Raw genomic sequence first — 19,136 nt, 5'->3', positions numbered from 1 at the left:
GTACAGAATGATGTAGCTTGAAATATACTGTGAACACACTAGGAAATATTATTACCATGATTACTAGACCCAGCCAATTTTGATCAAATCTGTGAAAGAAATAATTTAGGGAAGTGTCCTATCATACCACACTGTGACAATGCACACTATAGATTAATTATCTACTGTGTGAGGATGCAGCAGCATTGCTTAACTCTTCAGTCACATGCTTAATTACATATGTTTAGAAGATGTTTTATAAAGTCTTAAATGCTAGTATGAATAATACATCATCCCATTTGCCACCCACTAATTTAATTACACATAGAAAAATGCATGCTGATAATTGCATGCTGGAAAAGAAAATGCTAAAATGATACTAAAATGGTGATATAATCCATCAACTACACACTGTTAAAGGACAGTAATGATTGTACAATTATTCACAGGCATTTCTTTGCTATCATTGACTTGAGAAACAAAATGCACAGCAACCATCACTCCACCATAACTTTGTCAGTTAACATAATTTATGTAATGCTTTAGTTAGTAGTTGCTTCTTGAGTTGCACTGCTTAAAAATAAACTGTTTGAAATGTTATTCCTGGAGGAAAAGACTACAGAGAAGCAAAACCAGATTTTGAGTTTAGGCTCTTCCCTTTCCTGCTTGCTTGCTAGCTTTCATAACTTTGTCAAGCCAGACCAGGACGTGTCTGCAAGGAGTACTGGCATAGGGTGCAGGATGTTCTATAACCCTTCAGGTATCTTAATGGACTTTCGAGCTTGCAGCTTCTGTATTTACACAGTGAACTAGTACAGATAAAGTCAAAGTGGTAAAGTAATTATGTAGCATTCCTTCCACACCCTCTATTACTTCCTCCCCTTTACATGCTGATACTCAGCAGGTCAATGCAGTGATCTGTGCATCTATGCTTCTCCCAGGGGCACTAGCTGACTCCTCAGTCCTTCATCCCACCTGAAACTCGGTTTCTTTGATCTTTGATATTCTAGCCCTGCTAAGGATTATTTTTCTCTGGCACAGGAACTAGAAAGGAAGCACTTAAGCCTGCTCAACTTTGTACATAGCTTGCACATTGCCTGTACACGTACTGTACGTGAATGCATTTCTCCCATGTCAACCAGGAACACTGCTGTATACTGACTTATATTTTTGTTTCGTATGTGTGAAGCAGACCTACATATGGGTGAAATTACAATTTATGAGTCAACCAGTAAACTATAAGATAAGGGGCAATTTATATAGAATGGAATTACAGACCTTGCATCAGGTACAGAGGAGACTAGAGTCCTCTAAATTCAGAAGGCTGTATCGGAAGCACAAGCATATTGCACTACCTCTACTTCAGACAGTAAGCCACACATTTTCTTAGGCTGCATAACCTGATCAAGGCTATTGATTTATCTTTTTGGCCCAGTACGTACTCAGAGCAACCTCATGGCACACAGACTCTTGCACTTTGGCACTGAGGCACATCTGAGACAGTTTATCCACTGTTGCCTTAACGTCTGAAGCAGGAGTTCTGCAGCTATGCAAATCAACTGCCTTCACTGCTCAGCTGTTCTTACAGATATGAACACGTGTTGGCACTCTTCTCTAGTACATCATAATCTCAACATTGGTAGAAAATTATTTTTCCTTTTAAGAGTGTTCAACTTCTCACTCTCAACTAAAAACACCTACATCATTTGAAATCTGACGTTAATTTCAAGAGGGTAGCCGTTAGTCTGCTGTTGAAAAGTGAAACAGAAGTCATGGCATTTTTAAGGCTAACCAAGTTTTTTCTAGCATAAGCTTTTGTGAGCCAGACTTCATTTCTTCAGAAACATATGAAATAAAAATGTGTATTGCACTCTAAACCCTTGAGCATCTTTTTTGTTCTCCTTACCAATCTGTCCATATATTTTGCAACACAACTGGAATAGAACCCAGTGGTCTGGCTGAAACCAAACCAGTGTCAAATATAGCTGTGCTATTGCTTTCCCTGTATTAAATGCTACACATCTTCAGCTAAAGCATCTTAGAATGATATCTGCAGTTCAGGAAGCTATCAGTTCTGCAAATTCAACCTAAACCAGTGCAAGATAAGAGAGATAAATTACCAGAGAGAAATGCAAGGGAGAGAAAGATAGGATAGATCAAACATTTCTATTTTTATCCTACTTTCCTCCAACAAGGCAGTAGTGCTTTTTAAGGGAGGCTACTCACCCACACCATTGCTCTTTGCTGAAAAACCAGTTTCCTATAATGATTTGACGCTAGAAAAGCCAATCTGAAAATGCTTGATCTTAAGGCATTACTGGACTATCACTAGGTCAAGACAACTGTTCAGCAATATACTACAAAAGGGCATATGCTATTTCTTGAAAGTATGGAACAGAAGCAGAAAGGAAGTTTGATGTAGGAGTAACTATATAGGATTGTCAATCACACAGATGACTCATCAGCTGGATGATCAGGTGCTGCTGTATTCACTAAGAAACAGCGGTTGAAGATATCCCTATTGCAATTAACACTCTAATGTTGCTTCTAGCAATGCCAGCCAAGCATACTCAAGGCAAGACTTACCACTCCAATGCCTTCAAAAGCAAAGACAGCAGTGCCAAAAAACAGAGGATATGTCTTCCACTGGGCCACAAGAGTCAGGGAACTAGGGTCTGGAATGCCCTGACAATGGGGAAAGAACAAAAAGAAAATTTAGATGTGACAGCAAAGGAAACAAAGATGGTTTTCTGCTCCCTCCTCTTCCAAGTAAGGATACTAGGAATTGGAAGCTACCCAAATTGAATATGAACACAAGTGAACTAATGTTAGCAGAACCCAATCAGCACCATAGTAGCTGCTCATGCAGCATCTCATATGTTTTCCCTTTGTGCCTAGTATCATACCCACAGTAGTAGTCATTCAATATCATTAATTGCCAGTCTTTTGGGAAAGCATACTATTGGACAAGTCTGAAACATTATACTCTTCCCTGTTACCCACAATTCACTCTACTGCCAAGCGATACCATTTTTCCTTATATAACATTGTGGAAATGCGGTGGTCCTTGTTTGGGATCTCAACCTGGGAGACGCTAAATTGGGTCACAAAGCCTCTGAAAGTGGGTCACAGGACTGCCATCCCTATAGGGGGCTTCTACACTTTGCACCCTTCTCTTCCTCTCCTCTCCTTCCTTGTCAGCTTCTCTCATTCTCACATTCCCCACCCTCTTTCATGGGGGGTGGGGAGCCTGGAGAGTAGATTTTCAGTGCATGGAAAAATGAGATGAGAGAAAAAGGTGTGTGAGAGTGAAAGTTGTGTCTTGGCACTGCTCCTTCATCAGCCCAACCTCTTGCCCTGCCCCCTGCAGTGCCTTGCTGCCCTCTGCCTACTGTGGGAGATGTACATCAGTGAGCCACTTGCCACCCACCTCTTTGCCTACATCTGCCATCTTCCTGCATCTCCTCAACCAAGCACACACCCTTCTCAATCTCTTGAACCAGCCCTGGATGGGTCACCATATGAAGTAAATTTGGACTTGTGGGTCACCATACCAAAGAGGTTGGAAACCACTGCTCTGGTTGACTTGTCCTCAGCTACTGCAACCTTCTTCTCACTGTCTTTTCTTTGTCATATTAATCTTCTACCCAGAACAATTAACTTCTCTCCCCATTCAACCTATGCAATGTTCTTCTCAAATCCCTTCGTTTAGCTCCTCTCCCTTCCATATCCAGCAGAAACTCTTTGACCTTGCCTTCCATAACTTTGCCTCACCCTGTTTCCTGAAATGTGTCTTTTGTTCTTTAAATCTACCAGACCCAAAGTCCCCTAAGCATTCTGTTCTCTTAACTATGGCTGTTCCGTCTTGCTGCAGTTTGCACCAAGAACTCTACCATCTTATTCTTCAAGTTAATTTTCAAAACCTACTTGTTCTGAGAACTTCTGGGCTTAACTTCTCAGCACTCACCTCCCCCCAAGCAAAACAAATTAATGTAATTACATTGGTGCATATGAATATTTTTGTCTTTCCCTTCCCTCAATTGTCAAATATTTTAACAAAAGTTAGCAAGAGCCAAGATCTGTCTAAGATCTATTTTACTTATTTACTCTGTCATGTGCCATATTGCCTAGGTAGTACTAAATTAATGAAATGACACTATATTAATATAGCTAACCATCAAAGGGCCCAGCACTAACATCATCACCTGCAGCTGTTTGTCTACAAAAAAAGAGGAGCTCCTCCAAAATGACCCAATAGGGGAATTCTGCATGGATAATGCTATTTAGGCAGTCCTTCTCCAGCTCTCCTTAAAGTTCCCATACAGTCTGTGGGTTAGAGTGGCTTTTTCTTACTCTGCTGAGTGAAGGAAGAGACAGCAGCACAGCAGAAGGGAGGTAGGGTGGCCTGGATGGCCAGAAACAAACACTGCCTCTGCCTCTTACAGAACTGGTATAACAGGTTCATTATCCATGTGCTGCATTAATAACACAATCCTTTCATAGCCTAAAGATCTAAGTGCCACACACTACCCTTATGGACCTTTAAAATGAGAATCTAACATTTAAGGCCACCCAGTGATGGATTTAAACCTAGGTCCAAATCAAAGATACAATCCATTGGACTGGATCTGTTTTTGTCATTTTTAACCTGTCTTATTCCCAACATTACTCAAAGTAGGTTACAATATTTAAAACCTAAATAAAAACACACATCAGTAAGTCTAAAACAGGTGAACACAGAGAATCCTAATACAAACCAACATCGTCTTCAAGAACAGTTTTCATAGAACTGTCTTACTAAACAATGCTGCCTTACAGAGTTTTCTAAAAAGCAGCAATGAGGGGACATGTCTGATGCTACTTCAAAAGCTACTCTACCAAGTGGAGGCCATCACTGAAAAGATTCCAGAGCCAACAATCACAAATCTTACTTGCCTGAAAGAGAGAACAATAAGCAAGCCTTTTTCAACTGAGTCAAGGAGGAACAGGGGGACAGATCAGAGAACTAGACAGCCACTGTGATGGCATCACCATCATCACTACACGAAAATTCTGAAAGAAGTCCATCTAATGTTATCATTGCTATAATGATCTTTGTACATACCCTGACAATATACTGGTATATCATTATCAGACTGCAGATCATGGCAAGATTGGCCAGCATAGAGAAAATGGAAAGGAACTTGAGGTTCTGGATGAAGACTAGCAATACCACAAATGGCAACAAGGATAGAATGTATAACCGGGAGTCCATGGTGGGTTCCAACACCATAGTTTCATTGCCGTTGCAGTTGCTGGTTGTAGCATTGGCAGCAGATACCACCTATGAGGAAGTCAAGAAAAAAATTGTTTCAAATCTGGCAAGTTCTTTGCTTGATTGCTATGTCCATTATAAGACAGAATTTAATCATAAATTATTATGAGACTACAAGTACTTGTAATACAGAACGTATACACTGCATCAGATGTATTAGATGTATGATAACATTGGGGATCCTGTTTAAAAGGATCCAACTATACTTAAACAACAGCTTGTCTGCCTCTTTTGATACAATGTTGTCCTTCTACATCTACTGCTTCTTGTCCAGGAGAGTCACACACACATGTGCAAACTTAAGCAAAGACATGTTCAGCATGCAAAATGAATAATATGCCAGGCTATACTAGTTTCTGAACTAGACTCTTTATTAGAGAGCTACACTCACTGCTGCATTATGACTCTGAAGGGGAATTAGAAGTTCAGGTCAATAAATAGGAAGGCATGCACTTAACTGAGCTCCAAAAATAAGCTATTCAACAATTCAAGTAGAAATCAGGAGGAAATATTGGTAAGAGGAAACCAGTCTGTGTCCTGAAGTTCACAAGGAAGACAATATGGACTGACAGCACAACTACCTTTTGATTCTTTGGATTTTACTAAACTAATATAGGAAGTTTCAGAACCACCTGGGATTACCTCTGGACACATGCCACAGACTTCTTTTTTACAGGTCAGCCCTCACATCATCCATTCTAAGCACGCCATTCCCAGTAACTGCATGCTACCATCAGCATCAAAGGCCAAATACAGTCGTTACTTCTACCATATTCATACATTCAATATATGATGGTGATTCATTTAAAGAATTATGCTTCTAACACTCCATTCTCTGTAAGGCACTGTACATTAGAAGAAGGCCCTTATCCTCCTCTAGGATGAAACACAGGCAACATACACACAGCCCACATATGGCAGGGTATCATACCTAAGTAAAATAGGAACATAGGCTTTTGTGCCAGCTAGGGCATCTTTAGTTACAGAAACAAAATCTTCTCTGATTTTCTACTGGTTACATCAATCATGGGGATGCTGAAATTAGAAGAATTCTTACATTCCTAAACTATCACCAGCACCAGCATTAAAATAATACGCTATCAACTCTTACCTGTTTCAGATTGTCAGCTAAGAATACAAAATACACACAACAGAATCCCAGCTGAGTGAGAATCAAGAAAAAACCCACTATGTGCCTGAAAAGAATATAAGAAACACTATTTAGAGAGCGAAGTCATCACAAAAATTCAGCATGTTTGAAACTCTCCAACAAATTTCAAGTAGTATTGCCTGTCAGCCTTAACTTCACTTAACATTTCTAGCCCTAGTGGTTTGGGCTGTGCGATTCAGGTTTTGCTTCGGGTAAAGATACCCGAAGCGGACCCAAACTGGAAAACTTTGGTATTCCCGAAGCGGGGCCAGCATACTGGCCCTGCTTCGGAATACCAAAGCAAAGCTTTCCAAAGCATTCGGAAATGCTTCAGAAAGCTTCGGGGCTTGTTTAAAGGGCCCCGCCGCTGCTTGCAAGCAGTGGAAGGGCCCTTTAAACATCAACCCCCCCACCTCCCCCCCACACCTTGCGGTGGCTCCGGGGTGGCTCCTCTGCCACCGCGCTGCCGCTGCTGCTGCTGGCACCGTGCCGCTGCCCGAGCCTGGGGGGTGGTGGGGAAGGCTAGAGCCGCCTCCTCCAGCCCTTCTTGCCCCTCAAAAGGCCATGGATTGCCAGGGCCGCGGCAGCCATTTGAGGGGCAGGAAGGGCCGGAGGAGGCGGAGAAAGCCCTTCCTGCCCCTCAAATGGCCGCTGCAGTGCCGGCGCACCACAGTCATTTGAGGGGCAGGAAGGGCCAAAGGAGGCGGCTCCGGCCTTCCCTACCACCCCGCAGGCTCAGGCAGCGGCAGAGGAGCCGGCTGGCTCCAGGCCACACAGCCTTGTGCTGCTGTCGCCGCTGCCGCCATGGTTTCAGTGGCGGTGGCAGCAGCCTGCCGCCCAGCTGATAACCCTCCCACTGCCAGGTAAGTGGGTGGGGGTTGGAGGGGTCTCCCCAGGGTTGGGTGGGGGTGGAGGGGTTGCCCCAGGGAGGGTGGTGGGTGGTGGGGAATTTCCCCCCCTCGCTTCAGTATGCTCCGAATCTTCACGGAGCATACCAAAGCGATTTCTGGAATCCGAATCTGAAGCGGCTTGCCGCTTCGGATTTGGGGGTATTCCAGATCAGTTCAGATTCTGGAACCCAAATCAAGCTGCTTCGGATTTGGGGGTATTCCAGATTGGAATACCGAATCTCCCCGCCCATGCACAGCCCTACTTGTGGTTCCAGAAATTTGAAACCATGTTGGCAAAAACTGCTAAAAGCTCAGAAACAAGGGGACAATTTAAAAAGCCTAAAAACATTGCTTTTCAACACTACAGTTATCAAGTTGGCATTTTAATGCTTTCTATGAACCTAGTCCTTCATACAGCGAGAACTTGAAATAAGCACAGCATACCTAAGCAACCATAATTAGCTGTCTGTCAAACTTATAGAAGTGATATGCTGGTTCCATGCTAAACATGCCAGTTTGGGAGTGGGTTTACCCCATCTCTGAAATCAGAGCACACTTTCAGTTTATCTAAAGAGCATTGTCCTTTGCAGACAAGCTTGGTGAGAGATACATGATCTAGTTCTTTTTATTTTATTTATTTAAGGTAGTCACAAGTAATCTTGAATCATGTCAGGGAAGAGGAGCTGGGGAAAGAAGATCTAACTCTTTTCAAATTTAACTGCCTTTCCCCCTGAAATAAAACCCCTGCTATTTGCCCTACAAGGAAAGGCACACAGTCACTACCTCCCCAGTGCCACTTTTGACTACTCTACCCCTTGCACTGTTTTTATAAAAAGATCTCCTGGCAGCTTGACTAGGCTGTCCCTTAAACAGGACCTCTTATTTCCTCCACTGCTACTTGAAACAACCCAAATCAGTTCTCTTATTTTACGAAATCTACATAATGCAAACAATACACATACCTTCCCCAGATGGAATGTGTCCTGAGCCAGGCGCTGGGGCTGGCTTCCAGCCCATGCATCACAGTATCCCCATAATCCACAAATGGTTTTTGGTGTCTAGAGGGGAGGGGGGAAAGCACATCTGAGTTTGTTGATCAGCTTGCTGTACAAGCATTTGTTGGGGAATAAAGCACACTGTGTTGCAACAAAGGCACTATTACATAGGGGCATTTGTGTGAGTTTACTGCATGACGTGAAACCTCCAGTGTTTTCCTGCGTGACTTAGGCAGGGTATTCCAAGAGCCAAGAGGTCTGGAAACACGCACCAGTCATTTCACATGCATGCACTCAAGATGGAGATGGAAGAAACTGCAACATTGTTAGAATCTGAGCTAGACAAACCTGTATCACAGCTGTGTACCCACAACTACTGGACCAGCATTACTGTTCAAAAGCTTCACATAGACATGCATGCACACAGATATATACACCAAACCACCCCCACAGCAGTTCCACTTCTCCACAGTGTAATCCCACATGTGAGACAGAGAAAAGAAGATGTAATTCAAATTAATTTCTGCTTCGCTGAGTTTCCTACATCCTCACAGGACTGTGCCTGAATGTCAAAACACTGAATTAAGTGGAGGTGAATGGGAGACAACTGGCACATAGAATATATGTATATCTAACAAAAACACATGGCTTTGATCATGTTGCTACTTCTATGAAAAATGGATGGTGGAGGATTTGCAGCACTCTTCCTTTTAAAAAGCATCTTTAAAAATGTGGCTGTGGTGCAGAATGCTGCCTGCTGATATACCAGGCATTCAGTTGTCTACAACAAGGGATCTGGACAAATTTGCACTACACTGGCTTTTTTCCTTTGCTTGAATTAAGTTTTCCCCTCTCAGAGGAAAAAGGATAAGATGAGTTTTTTACCTCTCATGCAAGTAAATCGGAACTGTGCAAATAACTATTCTGGTGGCTGTTGCATGTAAACAAAGCATAGTCCAATGTACAGAGCACTAGATGAGCTTGGCTTCAAGATCAGCTTAGCCTGGATTCTGCCCTGGGCAAGCTGCCATCTGCCACCTGCAATTTCTCTAATAAATAAGTCATTTTTCATCCCTATCTCACTGGTTTGGTGCAAGCTGGCATCTCTCCACTTCAATCCCTCCAATAAACAAATCATTTTTCATCTCTATCTCACAGGTTTGATGCAAGAGAGAACACAAAAACAGTACTCAAGAAGCATGAAACTAGCTACGTGGTTTGACATCTGTTCAAAGATTGGAGGTGGAAGATAGAAAGAAGGAAGATATGTAGTGGAACAGCAAAAGTGGGGAATTTTGTCTTACTTGTTGCAGAAATGATGGGCACATTTCACCAGGATATGCATACAGTGCACAGCGATTATTCCTATCACAAACAAACTGATGGGGCCCATCTAAACAATGTGACAAGGAGAAGAGATTAAGAGCACACTCGTATGGCCAAATGAGAAATGCAACATCTCTTTCAGTAAATCCAAACATTTTACTAAGATCTAGAAACAGACATCCTGCAAAAAAGCAAAGGTCCTCATTTTCATATCTAGCTCCTGTTTGCAATGAAACGCTGTCTTGCATTTAATTTACATAAAACCCACTCTGTTGTTTACTCCTCCTTTTACTTTAGGAAACACTTCCTTCCCCCCCCCCCCCCCTTTCTCCAGAGTACATAACTTTGGATGCTCTGACTCGTTCTTTTCCTCCTTTCAGCCAAGATTTTGTGAATCTCTGTCATCCCAGCTTTTAGATGCTGCTGAAAGTTATTCTTTGACATCTCACTCTACTGCAAAGGCTTTGGTTTCCTCGTTCCTCTTTCAACATTTTTATTTTATATATGTTATTTATAGTCTACCTTTCTCACTGAGACTCAAGGCAGATTACATAGTGTAAATCAATAGGATCAATGGCTGGGACATTCAATAAACAATACTGTAGGGTAAAGATTATAGAAATTTGAAAAACAAGCAGAAATCTGATACCAAGCTAAAACAATACTGAAACAAGTAATTTGATATGATACTAGTGAGACAGTTTAGCACATGCTTAGCTCTCCCATTAAATCAATCAAAAAGCTTAACTCTGGAAGGGTCATGCCTGTGCCTTCTCTTCTAAGCCTCAAACCTGTGATTGCTGCCTCTTCCTTTTTGTTCTATTACATTTCCAAGCCACCTTGTTTGCCAGCCTAGAAGTCAGTGGGCAGGGACTGTAATTCTATTTACAGTATCCAGCACTGAAAAATAGTTATTGTTTAAAACATGGGTTAAAATATTATGAACATCTGTTTGTAGCTAAATGCTTTTGTATACAATATATTTTAACATGAAATTAGAGATGTTTTGATTTAACATCGCTTAGTTGTGGCTTACATGATCTTGAATACATATCTCCAAAGAACCTGGTATGGTGGGGAGAATGTTAACATTCACACTAGCAATTTAAGACATCACGTGCTCCTACTTCAGGCAGTGCTTCCAAATTTATGACCTACATACTTTGCTCTGTCTTATGAAATAATTACATAGATGATAGATACATTATTTTTATAAACTGAGCTGGACTGATGTTATGTAATGAACAAAACAGGAGCTTCCCTGTCGTTAGAGGCTTTACTGGTTTTGGTTAGAACTACTACAGCAGAGAAAAGAATGGACATTGAAACTATCTTTAACTGGATGTTTTGAATTAACATACTGCTGAGAAATGCAAGGTAGCTCTGCCACTGCCCCCCTTCTTTTGTTTATACAGCACTTAGCACATGCTCTCCACTGTTGCTTGCATCCTAAACTAAGTAGGGCACTAGAATAGCTTTCAAAGCTTCAATGGAAATGCCCCCCACCCTGATACCTGCATATATGCACACAGACACTCCATCTCTGGATACGTCTGCCTGGTTTACGGAAACAGATCCCATGAAGGAACACAGGAATAGAGTGAAATGTCCCATATGTTACTTAAGGCCTCTTGGTCATTCAGCTATGGCTGATTGCTAAAATAATAGCTTACCAGGTGCCAGCCATTAGATGGTTATATTTTATAATTACTTAGGTAGCTAGGGAAAGAACTAAAAACAAAGAGATGGTAAGCTCATTTCTCTTCTAACAGCACCCCTGAACTATCAGCACAAGTATCACTCCTTAGCATAGAGGAATACAAAAAGTTAATGAAGCCAGTAAACAAGATCTGCTTCTATAAGAAGCAACCAAGAATATCACCTTATCCCAAAACGTGTAACTTCATTAAATTCAGCAGCAGAAATCTTACCACAATGCCAGCATTTTTCACTGCTAAGGGGAGGCCCAACAAGCCTGTACCGATGTTCCCTTTCAAGAGGTGTATTAATGTTTGAAACCATCTGAGAAAATAAAATAAATAAAATAAATCATCAAGCACAGAGCTTCCCAAAGTCATTGAGCCTGTGGGCACTTTCAGATTTTTGAGAAGGGGCAACTTCTTTTGGGGTACCACCGCAAAAGAGCTGCCATAGAGTGCTACGGCCAATCACAGAATTTTGGGGAGTTACAAATCAAGCATCTTCCTACAGCAGAAGCAGTTGCTCTGAATGACCACTCCCCATGGTCACTAAAATGATGCCTCCTGGGTTCTTTTAAAGCATCTGCTTCTCAAATAAGGTGGAGGAAAGCCCAGACTGGCTCTTCGTTCTGGGAAGAGAGACTTTGTCAAAAACATCCCAAATGGGTGCCAAGAAACCCACTGCCAGCCACCACTGTGCCAACGGCCACCATGTTGGGGATCACTGATCAAGAACTATGAAAGATGCTTCCCTACATCTATCTTTGAGACAACTCAGTCCTAGAAAGTAGTCACAACTTCCTCCCAGGCAGAAGATGCAGCCCACATACATTTTAGAAGGATAGTGAAACAGATTTCAGTAGGGGCACAAACATTCTATATAATGAGAACATACTAATCTACATCAGAAGTTTGTTTTAAAAAGAAAGAAAAAAGACATGCTTTTATTTACATTTTAAGATTTGGAAACACCATTTTTCCCAGAAGCAAACCACGAATACATTACTTTTCACTTCAGCAAAATCTAAATGGCTCTCTCAAACATAACCACTACAGATCAGGAACTCCAAGTCTCTGGCTCCAAGTGACTCAGTACATAAACTGAGAACATGCATTATTTTGGTCTGTTTCAGTACACCAAATGTAGGCAAAGAACAGGTTTTCCATGTTCAGAAGAGCCTCGAGAAAATAATGTGAATGGATAACACATCTTTGAAAAATGAATGCAAGTCATGTTTTCCTGAGGGAATAAGGAACCAGAAGAAGGTAGAGTTTTATATTTAAACAATCTGAAACAACCTCCTAGCTGGCCAAATTCACACTTCCCAAAGGTCTGAGAGATGCAGCAGCTTGCCCATAAGCAAAATGGTTCTCAGATGAAAGAATCAGAGCAAGTTCAATCATACACAAATGGGCATTTAGTTCTTTTATAATTATATCCTGAAAGACACTTACATGATGCAGGCATTCCCCCACCCCACCCCCAAGCTAGGAGCAATTAGCTTATATGCCAGCACACATGAACTCTGAACAAAAATGCTATCACTTACGTTGTCCCATCTGTCTCTCCAAACCGCTGGTAGGATGATGGGGAAGAAAAGCTGCTTAAACCCTCTGGGGGGCTGCTATCAGGAGAACCTTCTGTTGAACTGTAGTCATTGTAGTCTTCACTGCGTAACCTCCTGGCAGACATTGTAGCTGAGGGAGAAGCAACAGTAGAAACCATAGTCCCTGTTAACTCAATGTTCCCTCCTTGGACTGCTGCTGTGTTCAGTGCCTGAGGTTTTTCTGGATGTGACATGGTTGCAGTATGACTGTCCTGCTGCTGCTATTACTTGAGTAGATTCTGCCTAGAAGCGTTATATAGTGACACACCTCCTGACCTGCATTGCAAGTTGCATTAGTAGCACACTCACAGGAGAACTCCAGATCAATGAAGAGCTTTGAGATCAGCACTTACCTATAATTACAATTGGTGTCAAAGTGTAACCCTGCCAAAGTCTAACACCCGCACTTTCCCCATCCCCAAGGCAGAAAAGAGGACATCTACTCTTAATTTGTCCATCCATTACCACCACCTTGAACATGATCAGCATAGGAATTCAAAGTTAGCAAACTGTACCATTTGTATTAGTTTCTCCCCCAAAAGATAAAGAGGTACACTCTGCACTCTGAAAAGATGGTGGGCAGATGGCATCTATTTCTAAGGTCTGCAGTTCGCCTCTGAACAATATGGACAATAAAGGTTTATATCTTCATCATCTGTCTTAAGACATGAGCCTCAGATTTCAGTAGCCAGAAAGAGAGTTCTGTAATCTGGATTAAACAATAACTGAAAGCCTTGTCTCTCTCCCCTTCAGAGTTTCCAACCATTTTTAAAATGACAGAATTCTGCTCCCATATTATCATAACGCCTATGTTAAACCCTGTTGTACTTACAGCAACATAGATCATGCCCTATCTATCCCTTTTATTCATGTCATCTGTCCACAAGCACATTTCAGATTTCCAAAACATAGTTTTGTGGTGTTTTTATTCCAAGGAGAAGGATAAGAATAGATTCTACAGAATTTTGGTCCAGAATGATGGCAGTAATAAAGCTGCACTGCAGAAGAACTGTGTGACGTGACGTTCACACCATAATAAGACTTTTTTCTTTTTGAAAAGATATATTTTAGCAAGTTTAATTCTGGTTCGTCTTTAGGAAATACAAAAAATGTTAAGATATACAGAACAAATTGAATGGTAGATACACACATGAACACTTTACTGTTATTCATGTATGTAAGAAACAGCATAGGTCTTAATGGAGGCTTGGGTCCCACGTATCCTCTCCTTTCAGATGTCCTCATGAGCTAATTATGGTCCTCAGGCTGCCACCTACTGGCAGTTCCCTCACTTACGGTAACTTGTCTGGCATGAACCTAAGCCTGTGCGCCCCGTTCCCACTGCAGCTCCCACTTTGTGGAATGGGCTCCCTGAGGAGGTGATAGGAAGCACCATCTTTTTTTTATATTCAGGAGACTCTGTAAGGCCATTTTATTTGCCAGGACTTTTAATCGGGTATAAGCTGTACCCACCTTTTGGGGAGAGGAGGTTATTTATTTTGTGAGTTTTAAAACTGTAATGTTTTAATTGTGAATTGTAAGCTGCCTTCAGCCATGCAGAAAGACAGGATATAAACAGAAGGTGCTATGAATTCAGAATTTTAAAAGACTGTTTTTACTTTTTTGTCAATGGGATACAGAAAATATTAATGACAATATCAATTGTATGATGAAACTCTGCAGATTTTACTTTCATTTCACAAGCTCCTAATGCCATGTTTATAGAGCAGAAATGTGCCAAGATTGTTAATTTCCAACCACCACTCTCTTTATATTTAGACCTTTCCTGTGCTTGTTGCTCACTAGCTTCATGGGGCTCTGCTCTAGCCTTGTTGGTTGCATCCGTTACCCTCAAGCAAAGAACCATTTTATTGGATTTCAGAATACAGACTAACTTATATTACAATGACTCAAACCCCTACACCTGTGACAAATACCACCCAATAATTTTGCACAAATACAGAACATAGCAATACAGTGATAGTTTTTCCAGTAAATTCAGCAGAGAATTTCTAGATACATCTAGCTCACTTTCATCCATCCATCAATATGACCCTACCAAAGGAAGACAAGCATAGATTTCACTAGTGAAAAAAAATTCCAAATGCTGTCCCCAACGCTCCCAACAATTTGTATACTCTATACAAAATGAGAAATGTCCCAGTTAGCCCCCTGACACATCAACATATATTGTAAGCTGTTGGCAAAACTAGCTGTCAGGCTAGGGAACAAAGAAACTCTTCCTAATTTGCAATCCAAGTACAGATAATTATACAGCAAAAGCTGTGCCACCTACTCCTGCTATGGCACTACAGACACCATAATTTAAGCAAGAGACTTAAACTGCATATTAAAGTCTGACTAATGTAGATAAATAAAGATATGGCTCTTTTATTTTCTTTACCCCTACAGAATAATTACCCATCAATAAGCTTCAGTGCTGTTCTTTGAACAGCAGCCAAATTCACCTTGTCCGTCAATGATACAACTTCTTTGTTTCTAGATTAGAGACTGCAAAGAAGCAGGAAGCACGAGACCAATTCCACTGCAATCAGCAAGAAAAACTGCTAGAGAAGGTGGAACTTGGAAAAGTACTAGAAGAAGGATTGCAATCTTAGATATGAGCAACGTTTGCAAAAGCAAAGGGGTCACCTATGTCCAGTTCTTGTTTGAACGTAACCCTGTGCATGCTTACGTAAATGAATCGTTTCATACTCAAAATCTCCCCTAATAAAATGTCTGGAACTACTCTTGGGAAGGGCAGGATAAATGCTAGCCAATACTTAAGGGTTCACTAGAGCCTGTCTTGTATTTGGACTCCAGGTTTCTTGCTCTTCCTAAAAGCTTATACCAGCATAATTAATTTATCAATACTGTTCCTGGGGATGGGGGACCCAGAGGAATATGAGGGGAGAATTGAAGAACTGCAGTTGTTTGTGTGTGGGGGGGGGAGAATAAACAGAAATAGTGTGCTTTTGTGTGTGTGTAATTTTTTTATTACATCAACCGATATATCTACATAGTCACATGTGCTGGAGAGTGCCCTCAGGTCATAGCTGACATGGTGACACCCCCCACCCCCGGGGCAGGGTTTTCATGGTAAGAGACTAACACAGGTGGTTTGCCGCTGCCTGCCTCTGCAACCCTGGTCTTTGTTGGAGGTCCCCCATCCAATTACTAACCAAGGCCAACCCTGCTTAACTTCTGAGATCTGACAAGATCAGGCTCATCTGGGCTACCCAGGTCAGGGCAGAGAGTCACGAACAATAAGTATAGTGTCTATTTTGCCACAGTTATATAATAATAATAATAATAATAATCGATTTATATACCACCCTTCAGGACAACTTAATGCCCACTCAGAGCAGTTTACAAAGTATGTCATCATTATCCCCACAACAAACCCCCCTGTTGAGGTGGTGGGCCTAAGAGAGCTCCAGAGAACTGTGACTAGCCCAAGGTCACCCAGCTGGCTTCAAGTGGAGGAGTGGGGAATCAAACCCGGCTCTTCAGATTAGAGTCCCGCGCTCTTAACCACTACACCAAACTGGCATATACTGATCTCAAAATAATCATCTTGCATGTTAAGCACAACAAAATAGCAATAATAATCTTGCACATTAAGCAGATCTCATCTTCCTTTTCTGATAGGCAATCTAGTAGCCACCCCCCCCCATTTAAAAACTATATTTGGCGAACGTTTAACTTGCACATCCTAGCATCTATACAACTCTTAGTCTTTCTTTTCCAATACAAGTTACGCGTCAGCTCCATGTTTCTGATCACAGAATATACCTCAAGTGAACAGAACAAAATAGTAATCTTATTCACATGTATTGTCGAAGGCTTTCACGGCCGGAGAACGATGGTTGTTGTGGGTTTTCCGGGCTGTATTGCCATGGTCTTGGCATTGTAGTTCCTGACGTTTCGCCAGCAGCTGTGGCTGGCATCTTCAGAGGTGTAGCACCAAAAGACAAAGACACTGAGAGATCTTTGTCTTTTGGTGCTACACCTCTGAAGATGCCAGCCACAGCTGCTGGCGAAACGTCAGGAACTACAATGCCAAGACCACGGCAATACAGCCCGGAAAACCCACAACAACCATCGTTATTCACATGTTTAACTATCCATGTATGTGTGCACCCTTTCACCATACCACAGGTACAGCTGTTTAAACCATTCACTCGAGGTTTTTTGAAGTATACTGAATTCCTCTCCTTTTCAATAGCACAAGACCAATCCTTCCCACACAGTTTGAATTTTCTATGCACATCCCACCACAGTACATGCAAGCATTACCATTCCAAGCATGCACCCCCCACAAACTGTCAAACCCCTCACCACATAAGCTGGAAAGTTCCTATACCTTTAACAACTGCGACTGGGAAAAACTCGACTGACACACCATTTGCCACCAATTCACCTCTGTGACAGAAACCTCCACGTTACATACCTGCCACACAGCAGTTACCCACAGAGAAACCGGGCGGGGAGGGGGGGGGGGGTGTCAGCATAGCACATCACTCACCGGGCGCCCTGTCCTGTTCTAGCCGCCAGTGCCTATGTGGGCATGCACACCCCCTCTCTGCATCCCCTTGTGCCTCTCCTTCGGGCTCCTGCTCTCCCACACCCTTCCAGACCACTACATGCCTCCACCAATGAGCGGCCCTCATACCCCTCCCGCAAGCCTCTCCCACCCATCCCGGCACGAGCCTCCATCCGGGTACCACGGACCCTACCCTCCTCGCGTCAGCCCCCACCTCTACACTGCCAGCTTCTGTTTTTTTCCGCTTTCACCGGCTCTCCCTTTCCATCTTAGCCTCTTCCTGAGACAGGTCATCTGACAGAACCGCTTTCCCTGCCCACGTGACGACGCCGGCTCAGCCTTAGCAATGAGAGTCAGCTGACCTCTTCCCGAGCGCGTCCGGCCGTACTTCCGCCCGAACTGAGGGGGCGTCTTAGGAGGCGGGGACCGAATGCGAGGAGAGTGCGGCGGGGGGAGGGTTGTTTTTAAAGCGCCACCTGGAGGACAGTGCCTGCCTTGCCCCCACAAGATCTGCTTTTTCCTCAGCTGACCTGGCCTTCAGCGTGCAGCCCTTTGCGGCTGTTTTGACGGGCTACGAACAAGCAGCAACCGACGGCGCTCCTAAAACTAGAGGGGGGTGGGGCCGACGAAGCTTGTACTGCAGGAGCGAGGAAAGCAAAACCTGCCGAGATCCCCTTTTCTAATACAGCCCCGTCAGCTTCTGGAGCTCTGCGGTAGTAGAAAAAAGCAAGAATAGTAGCACCTATAAGATGAGCTTTCGTGAGTCACCGCTTAGTTCGAAGATCTAATCTCTGTGTTTCTCTGTAAGCGGAAAGCTCGTTTCCCAGCCAAACCTTAGACCCTTCTTGATTCTGATTTCTCTATATAGAGAGAAATCACACAGATACTCCACCCGTTTTAAGGTATTTCACACCATACTGGTGCATTTGGAAAACATCTCTTGAAATAAAGCTAAAATGTGGTACAGCATACCCTCATCACTAGAAAAGTCTGCACTCTACAGCCAGCCTGGAGAGATGGTAAATGAAGTCTGCCTCAAAGTTGTAGAATGCCCTTCCACCACACAAGCAGTTATAGTGAAAGACAATCTAGGAATATTTTAAATTAGTCTTCCAGGGTAACAGATTGCCAGGATGGGTGCTGCAGCCAGTTATCTGGATCTGTTTCAACATTTTACGGATGCCTTCAGGTCATACCTACCAAGTGCTTCAGTTTGTGTTGAGATAGGGACCAGAACAGCTGATGCAATCAACACAGCAGGCATTCCATAGTCAGTGCACAAGTGTGGGGGGGGGGAGGAAAATTGACTCTTCCCTCCCTCCCAAAGCTTCCAAGGGAGTTACCACACCCCGACTCCCATTGTTACTTTAGCAAGCCTTCCAGTTCACAATGCAGGGAAGTTTCTTCACTGACCACTGCCAAATCATTCATTTCTGGCCCTGTAACGCAATTGTATACTAATGCCACATCTATTTCCGGTGGAACGCAATTGTATACTAATGCCACATCTATTTCCGGTGGTCTAACATAGCAGAATGTTTATTTCTTCATCTGATCCATCTCACGGTCTATGAACAAACCTCCATCAGATCAGGGAACTCATCCCTTATCTTTCTGCCCGAACCTCGC

General features: G+C 42.7%; 1 protein-coding gene across 1 annotated transcript in view; it reads right to left on the bottom strand.

Annotated features, from left to right (window-relative positions):
* Positions 1 to 17,792, bottom strand: part of LOC129328983 (proton-coupled amino acid transporter 1-like) — a 31,432-nt gene extending 13,640 nt beyond the window's left edge. The window contains exons 1-8 of the mRNA XM_054978342.1: positions 17,722 to 17,792; positions 12,905 to 13,052; positions 11,586 to 11,676; positions 9,633 to 9,721; positions 8,296 to 8,391; positions 6,405 to 6,489; positions 5,084 to 5,302; positions 2,566 to 2,664 (exon numbers count right to left, since the gene is read on the bottom strand). Coding sequence (XP_054834317.1) covers positions 2,566 to 2,664; positions 5,084 to 5,302; positions 6,405 to 6,489; positions 8,296 to 8,391; positions 9,633 to 9,721; positions 11,586 to 11,676; positions 12,905 to 13,047 — 822 coding nt within the window. The 5' untranslated portion in view covers positions 13,048 to 13,052; positions 17,722 to 17,792. The remainder of the gene's footprint in view (positions 1 to 2,565; positions 2,665 to 5,083; positions 5,303 to 6,404; positions 6,490 to 8,295; positions 8,392 to 9,632; positions 9,722 to 11,585; positions 11,677 to 12,904; positions 13,053 to 17,721) is intronic.
* Between the last annotated feature and the right edge of the window lie 1,344 nt (positions 17,793 to 19,136).

The sequence above is a fragment of the Eublepharis macularius genome, chromosome 4 (genome assembly GCF_028583425.1).
Source record: "Eublepharis macularius isolate TG4126 chromosome 4, MPM_Emac_v1.0, whole genome shotgun sequence".
Taxonomy (NCBI): Eukaryota; Metazoa; Chordata; class Lepidosauria; order Squamata; family Eublepharidae; genus Eublepharis; species Eublepharis macularius.
This window is presented reverse-complemented; position numbering and strand designations above follow the sequence as displayed.